The following is a 9,846-nucleotide window of genomic DNA, read 5'->3' on the forward strand; positions in this document are numbered from 1 at the left end:
TAGCCATACCAATCACAACTTCACTGGCTGCGTCGTTCTCTCGACCTCGGCCGGTCCGACTTATGCAACCCAACCAAATTTTTCCTAAACGGAAGCGAATCAGGTCCGCTTATCGAGGGCGTGTAGGTCCACGAGCTCAACAAGCGGAGGGACTAACTGTATTGGTCTAAATTTGGCGACTTGGTAACAGTAGACAAACGGGACCAAGGACGGGGTCGACTGCGGTGTAATAGCGGGATGCTATCCTTGAGAGGGCTGTTGTCGAGGGCGAGCAGCTGAAGTGAAGAAGTAACGGTATGATAGGTTCAGATATGGACATAAGGAATATTCCTTTGGATATTTCTTGTTTTGTACTTTTTAGGGTTTTTTGGAAATATCCCTTATAAATAGGAAGGGATAGAGAACAAAAAGGGACCTTCTTGACTTTTTGAGGAAAACATATTGTAAAAGGTTGAATGGAGAAAATATACAAAAGTTGTCTTGTTCATCGATTATCTTGTCCAAGCACGTGTTATTTATTCTTTGTTCACAAGATCCAAAGATTCCATAACCATCTTCACTTCTCTTCTTTCCACGTTGCTGTCAGGGGAAAGAACCATCCAAGTCATACAATAATTGGGTGGTAGATTCTTTCTTATTATCTTCATTGCCATTATCTACATTTATTGCATGTTTGTGTTATCGCGTTTATGAGCATTCATTGAATACAAACGTGCGGATTAACGTTGTCCATCTTATCGACTTCACATAATATTTGGTCTAGATTTTATTATTTTTAACTAAGATCCATCCTTCATCTTATCATTAATTAGTTTAACTAAAAGGCTCAACACTTTTTTGTCAAACATCTAAAAACCTATCAATCCTGTTTCATCGACCCTCATCGGTCTGTCCTCCATCCTGTTTCATCGACCCTCATAGGTTGCATAAGCCGGCAATGCTAGTGCTGCTAGAAACCAAGATGTCCAACCATCAAGCGCTGGTTCAAGCTCTGGATTTTGAGATAATCATCCAATCTCCAGCGGTAGGCTTATCAGGGGGCATTGTGTTCATGTGGAAAGAAGAGCTAGTGGCTGTGGAGGAAGTGGCCACAACACCCCAAGGAATACATGCTATGGTGAAGGTAAAACCTGACCATGCTCCGTGGCTTTTTTCTGCTATTTACGCAAGTAACCTTATCTCTGAAAGAAAGCTCCTATGGGAGCAGCTAATAACTATAGCTAGAACAACCAGTCATAACTGGTTCATTGGGGGAGACTTCAATGAAGTCTTGAAATCTAGGGATAAGTTTGGGGGAAACCCTATAAACTTAAACCGTAGCAACCAATTCTGGAATTGCATAAATAAGTGTAATCTTATTGACTTGGGTTACAAAGGTAGTAAATACACTTGGACTAATTATTGATACCCAATTTTTCCCTAAGTATTTTTATATGCTCAAAATATCCTCAAAATAGCATATACATGCATATATAAGCATTCCCAAGAGTTTTGGTATTTTTCCTTATTTTAAATCAATTTATTGTCTATTTTAACAGTACAAAATCCAATAATTATTCCCAAAATTATCATTTTTGTGAATAACTTATTTTATTCTCATATTTACACCAAATATAATTAAGGTAATTTTTTTGTATATTTTTACAAATTTGTTTGGTATTTTTAAAGCTAATTGCATATAAAGGCAATTATAGCCTATTTTACGATTAATAGTATTTTATAATTGTAAAATTAGTTCTAATATTTTTAAATTAATATATATGTACTATTAATTGGTTCATCATCTTCAATTTTCTTTTAAAGATCATTCACTATTTTTATAAAATAAAAGGGAAAAACTGGCTATTTAAAATGTAGTCCCATTTCGTTTCAATTGCAGCCCCAATTCCATTTCAATTTTAGCCTTAATTTTGGCCCAATCCGCCCCCAAATCAAAACGACCCAATTTGATTTCTCACCCGACCCCTGACCCAATTGCTAAACCCGCCCGGGGTTCTTTTAAATCCAGGCCGTTGATCCTTTTGATCAACGGCCACAAATGATCTTTCCTTTTTAATTCCACATGACCTAACCCTAATCCCCATTTCTCTTCGACAGCCGCCTTCGAACTCTCTTCTCTCTCAAACGCTCTCAAGCACTCAAACCCTAATCGCCTCCCTCGTCTTCTTCGACCATTATCTCGCCGGAGTCCATGGCTTTTCAGGCCATGGACGACCTGTGCTCACCTTCCTTTACCCCTAAACCATGGGTGTTCGAGATTTCGAGGTCTGACCTCGACGGCGTCCGTTCAGATCCCCTGCAGATCTGTGTTCTGTGGCCTCTCCGGCCCCATTCCGACGTATTCGAGCTTTAGAAGTCTAGTCATGGCCATCTCTGACTCAAGACCAGACCTCTTCCAAGCCTTCTCATTGTTTCAGAGAAACCCTAAGGCTATTCGAGGTTCCTTCCTCTTTTATTTACTTAGATCTATGGTGGATCTGTGCTATATTCAATGTTTTAAAGCTTTTCCCCAATTTTCTTTTCAAAATTAGTCTGTTTCAATTTAGGGTTTTCGAAAAATCTTAAAACGACTTCTGACTTTTCTTCTTCTTCTTTTCTTTATGTGAATCTGTCTATGCCATGTTCTTTTGTTCTTTCCTCGCATGTCTGCTCCTATGTTCTTATGTTTTGCCATATTATGCATGTTCTTCTATTTTTTGTGTTCTGTTCTTTCTTCTACCGGGCTCTATAAGCATGCTTTACATGTCTATCTCGAATGTTTCTTTACTGTATTTTACTAAGCTTCTAATCCTTGTTTGCGGTTACTGGACTTTTGTTTGAACTCTAAGCAGGTTCCGTCTACTGTTTTTCCTAAACCTGTATCGCTTTTTCTCTCCTGTACTTGTTTGAGTGCCATGTTTTGCCTAAATGTATTCCCTGTGTTTCAAACTTGCTGCTCTCTCTGTTTGTTTTCTCATAAGTCTCTGAAAGAGACTACTGAGCCTGTTCTATTTGTTGTTTTCTCGTCTACGCATCTGATTCGAGTCAGAAACCCTAGTATTTGGGGTTTTTGGCAGGCTTGACTTTGTGTTTGGTCTAGGGTTCCATTCAAAACCCTTGACTCTCTATGAGTCTACGAACCTAACCTTCTTGGTCACTCTAATTTCTTGCTAGTTTTACGACAACTCTCTCTTGTCTCACATGTCTGTATGCTTTTTATATGACAAATTCTCTTCTTTCAAAAGGCCTTTGGCCAGTTTGTGATTGATTCCGAGTTCCTTTTTAAAAGGTTTTGTACTGTTGATTTTCTTTAAATTAAATCCCTTCTCACCTTTTCTAGTTGGATTCATTCACACTAAGATTCGAACCCTGATTTTACTGGCTGTTGATTGATTGTCTTTCCTTGTTCTACCCAAACCGTGTGCTACTAGACTATTTCCTTAAATAAACTGCTGTGTATTTGTCCCTGTTACACTGCTTTAGAAAAGATTTTTAAAACGAATCCTTTCTTATTTATTTTTGCCCGTTTGAATCAAATCCCTTAACCAAAGGGAAACAACTTGTGATTGATTTCAAAACTATTCTCTTACCTTTTTTTTACTCATCTTCTGCACTATAAAAGGGCCTGCCCTTTTGCACTAGGGGGGGGGGGGTTTACAGAGGCTTTTCACAAACTTTTCCTACACACACGAACACAGAACACCATCTGAGTTCACAATTCAATTTCACTTAAAACTCTCTCTTTTGATACTTGTGCTGCTGTGGACTGTGTTTACTTTACTTTCTTCTGCACTTCTTTTGCTTCTCTACTGGTATGTCTCAGTTAGTTTACATGCCTCAACAACAATGTGTTTAATTCTGCCTATTTCCTTTAGTTGATATTTGTTTCGCTCTCCTTTATATTTCTGTATTTAAGTTATGTGTGTAATCAATTGTTTGTCATGAATTTGATACTCTGTGAATCCCCTTTACCCTTTTACCCCTTTGTATGTGAGTTTATTGTTCAGGGCATAGCAGCACTCCAATATTGCTGTCTATGATCCTGAACTGGGTTCATTGAACTCCTTAACTCAATCAATTCCCACTTCCCATTCTCCCCATTATGTGCTTGAGCCTTGTCTTAGTTCTGATAGTGTCCTAATCACTATCCAGACCTTGGTCTGACCATCAAAAGGTCTGCTCCTAACTTGTTCATCTAACCTAGCTATAAGTTCTGTCCCTCTCTTGCAAGCCATGTTTAGGACCCCTGAGCTCCCTCTGAACTTGGATGCCTGAGGGCTGGCTATTCCACACTGCACCATCCTGTTCATATTGGCATCCTGGGTGTAAGCAATGCCTGGAATCCCTGAGGTTCTTTGAAACACCCTGGATAATGAGAAGGCTTTGGAGATCTGGACCCCGGAGTTGGTTAACTACATATTATTGGACATTAAGATTGAATTAGGCTGCTTGGATCTAGCTGTTAGTTTTTGATGTATTTTTATTATTTCAGTTGATTCATTGGGTTGTAATAACTTGTATAGAACTCGGGGAATCTAGTAAAAGGGTGTGGGAGGGGTTTTACTTTCTTGCATCAATAAATGGTAGATATCATGACTTTAGGACTTTAATTTTTCTACTAGAAATACTGCACATAAGATGGGTCGATGTTTCTGATTCAAGTCACCTAGATACCATGCCTATAGGGTTTAACGTTTAATTATGATATAAGTCATCTAGAAATCCTGCCTATAGGACCTTAACATTCATGTAATCAGTGCATATAGAAATCATGCCTATAGGGAATGCATATGCATTAGGCAAACTGTAGGGTAATTAAATAATTACCTCTTCTTACCAGTTCTTAATAGACTTTTTTAAATCAGATATAGATATCATAGGATTCCGCATCAAGTTCGTCCGATTCTTCTTAAGCAATAACAATCTGTTAACTGGTCTCTAAGGTCTTAATGTTTTCAGCCNACGCATTTGCATCCAAGTGCCATTGGAATCGCCAGTGGAAACATCAGTGATCATTCGTGACCATAAACAATCAGTGATTTATGAAGGAGAAGGAACACTATGTACAAGTTGTGGGATGATAGGACACACATCCATAAGATGTACATACAGCCAACGTCAACCAGTAGCAGCCAATGATTCTCAGCAACACCATCAAACGGACTCCCCACCGGAGGAGAGCCAATGGAAGACAGTAATATTCCCAAGAAGACGGAAGCAGGGACAGCTAAAAACATCTCCAAATGCGGAAGGTCAACCTATTAGACAACACAACAATATGCAGGCAGAGGAAAGCCAGGTAAATAAGTCCGATGACTTTTCAGGTAAGCCCCCCCAACCCAAAGCTTTTAATTACAACGTTAAAAATCAGATAAACAGTACCCAAAAACTCCCAAATAGGCAACAAGGACCAACAAAAATAACCACCAGCGGCCCAAAAATGCCAAGGCACGTGCCTACTCCAAGTCCAACAGAGCTGCACAACACGGGCTCTAAAAGGAAAGCGGTGCTCAATTCTGAAGACCCCACAATTAGCACCCACCAGCCCAAACCACCAGTGGGATCCAGCTCAACTATTGAGGCACCAATTATTACCTCAAGTAGCGTGCCCAATGGGGCCATCCGCATGCAATCAAATGAACCGGAAACCTTAGGCCCCAAAGTCTATTCTTCCCCTACCACATCTACTGTGAATGCCTTTAATGGAGAAAACCCAAGCGACAGATATGGCAATAGAGTGCCCTGTCTGCAACTTCCCCCTTCAACAATCGAAAAGACCCCAAGGGCCACCTCCGTTACATCCATAATTAATGACCGGCCAAAAACCCTAATCCTAAAACAGGGAAGCCTGTCCACTTTCCAAGATGTGACACTAGGGAGCTTTATGATGGGAAATCAGTCGTCTCTCCCCACTTCAATCCTTTCTAAAACTAGCAAAGCCAAAAAGCACAAAAATGGCAAAAAATCTGACCACAGCCACAATCACCACCCACCCATTACCACCGGACCACCAACCGGCCTCCTGGTTGGAGGTGGCATTGCAGGGACAGGGACTCTCTTACGAATTCACAACCGACAGCAAGAAAGTCACCCTAATTGTGCAGAACCCGGCACACCTTTCGAGAGTCACAGTGGAAGCCCTCAACAAGGCCCTGACGGTGTTTGGACCAATGCTATGGCAGTCGATGGCCAACAGCGACAGCCTAGCCCCAATCACAGACCCACAAACCCTAAACAACAATATTCTCCAAATCTTTCAATCACTTCCCTTCTTCCCGGACTTGATGAAGGAGGATCCAGCGACGGAGCCTTCTTTCACCCAACTCCCCATCCCACCAATCCACAAGACAACGCATGCGAAGAAAACACCACCCTCACCCCCACTGCACAACATCCATCGAGAAATCACCACATCACTGGAGATTCTTAAGGAGAGGATGCTTCAAAGGAGCCGGAGCAAAGCTACCTACCACCAACAACGGACTCGATGTTGCTAGACTCAGTGAGATCGATCGAGTTCAGTACTCAAGTGAGCGAAGTAGTGGTGGTCTTGTGTCCCAGGGTGATATCCAAATGTGGAATGAGCTTAGTCCTAGCCCACACACAAGGTCAGCTCAAACCCCTGTTGAACTTAACCCCCATCCTGAACCTGAAAAGGAAATCACCACCCCCTCGAGTGCTCAACATGCCAAGCCCAATAAGTCCCCAGGAGGGATCTACCCCATCACCCATAGCCCCCCATTAATGAATTAAATCATATGGAATGTTAGGGGGGGCAACGACGCTGAGTTTAAAAGACACTGTCTTGAAATGGTTAGGTTGCTTAAGCCGGCAATGCTGGTGCTGCTAGAAACCAAGATGGCCAACCATCAAGCGCTGGCTCAAGCTCTGGATTTTGAGATAATCATCCAATCTCTAGCGGTAGGCTTATCAGGGGGCATTGTGTTCATGTGGAAAGAAGAGTTAGTGGCTGTGGAGGAAGTGGTCACGACACCCCAAGGAATACATGCTATGGTGAAGGTAAAACCTGACCATCCTCCGTGGCTTTTTTCTGCTATTTACGCAAGTAACCTTATCTCTGAAAGAAAGCTCCTATGGGAGCAGCTAACAACTATAGCTAGAACAACCACTCATAACTGGTTCATTGGGGGAGACTTCAATGAAGTCTTGAAAGCTAGGGATAAGTTTGGGGGAAACCCTATAAACTTAAACCGTAGCAACCAATTCTGGAATTACATAAATAAGTGTAATCTTATTGACTTGGGTTACAAAGGTAGTAAATACACTTGGACTAATAAAAGATACACCAGCGGTAATACCCTAATCCTGGAAAGGATTGATAGGTGTTTTGCGAATGAAGGTTGGATCAAGCAACACCCTGAGGCTAGTGTACTTCACTTACCTAGGACCCACACTGATCAGTGCCCTTTAAAATCCAAATGGAAGGGCCCCCAAACAATAAACTATCCAGGCCCTTCAGATTTGAAACAATGTGGGCTAGCCACCCATCCTTCCCTAACATCATAAGCCACGCCTTCCAAGACCACCCAGGTCTGCTCCACTCCATAAATGAATTTCAAAAGCTAGCAACCAAATGGAATAAGGAAGTGTTTGGCAACATTTTCCACCCAAAAAATAGACTCCTTGCCAGAATCAATGGCATCCAAAGGTCTAATAGCTATCAATTCAGCAGATTTCTTCAAAACCTTGAGTCTGAGCTGAATGATGAGCTAAACCTCATCCTCAAGAATGAAGAGGACTTCTGGAAAATGAAATCCAGGATCAACTGGCTCAATGAGGGAGATGCCAGCACAAAATTTTTCCACACTTCTACTCTGAATAGAAGAAGGAGAAATAGGATCCTCTCCCTAAAAGAAGACAATGGAAACTGGATCACTGGTCCCCAGGAAATCCAGTCCACCATTGTAGATTTCTTTTCCAAGCTTTACACCACATCTCTCACTCATGTACCTTGGGAAGTCACCAATCACTCCACCTTGGAACCCACCCTGCTCCAAACCACAAAACATTCATGGACAGACCCCCACAAATGGCTGAAATAAAAAAGGTTGTCTTCTCCAATAAACCATTTAAGTCACCTGGCCCAGATGGTTTCCACCCCTTCTCTTACCAAAAATACTGGGACATAGTAGGAGAGTTTGTCTCACAATTCTGCATGAAATGCTTCAATACCTCCTCCATGGACAGCACCATAAACCAAACTCTTGTTTGTCTAATCCCAAAAGTTCCCCAAGCCTCAATGCTGAAAAGCTTCAGACCCATTGGTCTTTGTAATACTATTTACAAAACAGTAACCAAGATCATTGTGAATAGAATCAAACCCATCATGAATCACATCATAGGCCCAAGCCAAGCAAGCTTCTTAAGCAATAGAAGGGCCTGTGACAATGCCATCATTGTTCAGGAACACATAAACTACTTCAGGAAAATGAAAGGAAGGAGGGTNGCATTCCCAAGAGTGTTGGTATTTTTCCTTATTTTTAAATCAATTTATTGTCTATTTTAACAGTACAAAATCCAATAATTATTCCCAAAATTATCATTTTTTTTGTGAATAACTTATTTTATTCTCATATTTACACCAAACATAATTAAGGTAATTTTTTGTATATTTTTACAAATTTGTTTGGTATTTTTAAAGCTAATTGCATATAAAGGCAATTATAGCCTATTTTACGATTTATAGTGTTTTATAATTGTAAAATTAGTTCTAATATTTTTAAATTAATACATATGTATTATTAATTGGTTCAGCATCTTCAATTTTCTTTTAAAAATCATTCACTATTTTTATAAAATAAAAAGGAAAAAACTGGCTATTTAAAATGTAGTCCCATTTCGTTTCAATTGCAGCCCCAATTCCATTTCAATTTTAGCCTTAATTTTGGCCCAATCCGCCCCCAAATCAAAACGACCCAATTTGATTTCTCACCCGACCCCTGACCCAATTGCTAAACCCGCCCGGGGTTCTTTTAAATCCAGGTCGTTGATCCTTTTGATCAACGGCCACAAATGATTCTTTCCTTTTTAATTCCACATGACCTAACCCTAATCCCCATTTCTCTTCGGCAGCCGCCTTCAAACTCTCTTCTGTCTCAAACGCTCTCAAACACTCAAACCCTAATCGCCTCCCTCGTCTTCTCCGACCATTATCTCGCCGGAGTCCATGGCTTTTCAGGCCATGGACGACCTGTGCTCACCTTCCTTCACCCCTAAACCATGGGTGTTCGAGATTTCGAGGTCTGACCTCGACGGCGTCCGTTCAGATCCCCTACAGATCTGTGTTCTGTGGCCTCTCCGGCCCCATTCCGACGTATTCGAGCTTTAGAAGCCTAGTCATGGCCATCTCTGACTCAAGACCAGACCTCTTCCAAGCCTTCTCATTGTTTCATAGAAAACCTAAGGCTATTCGAGGTTCCTTCCTCGTTTATTTACTTAGATCTATGGTGGATCTGTGCTATATTCAATGTTTTAAAGCTTTTCCCCAATTTTCTTTTCAAAATTAGTCTGTTTCAATTTAGGGTTTTCGGAAAATCTTAAAACGACTTCTGACTTTTCTTCTTCTTCTTTTCTTTGTGTGAATCTGTCTATGCCATGTTCTTGTGTTCTTTCCTCGCATGTATGCTCCTATGTTCTTATGTTTTGCCATATTATGCATGTTCTTCTATTTTTTGTGTTCTGTTCTTTCTTCTATCGGGCTCTATAAGCATGCTTTACATGTCTATCTCGTATGTTTCTTTACTGTAGTTTACTAAGCTTCTAATCCTTGTTTGCCTTCACTGAACTTTTGTTTGAACTCTAAGCGAGTTCCGTCTACTGTTTTTCCTAAACCTGTATCGCTTTTTC

At 40.8% G+C, this 9,846-nt stretch overlaps 1 protein-coding gene across 1 annotated transcript; it reads left to right on the forward strand.

The window, feature by feature from the left end:
* Positions 1-6,789: 6,789 nt before the first annotated feature.
* LOC109236539 lies at positions 6,790-7,506 on the forward strand. The gene has a single exon (XM_019402733.1). The coding sequence runs from the start codon at positions 6,790-6,792 to the stop codon at positions 7,504-7,506; it is 717 nt and encodes a 238-aa protein (XP_019258278.1).
* The last annotated feature ends 2,340 nt before the right edge of the window (positions 7,507-9,846 follow it).

This window comes from Nicotiana attenuata, unplaced genomic scaffold (assembly GCF_001879085.1).
Source record: "Nicotiana attenuata strain UT unplaced genomic scaffold, NIATTr2, whole genome shotgun sequence".
NCBI classification, from domain to species: Eukaryota; Viridiplantae; Streptophyta; class Magnoliopsida; order Solanales; family Solanaceae; genus Nicotiana; species Nicotiana attenuata.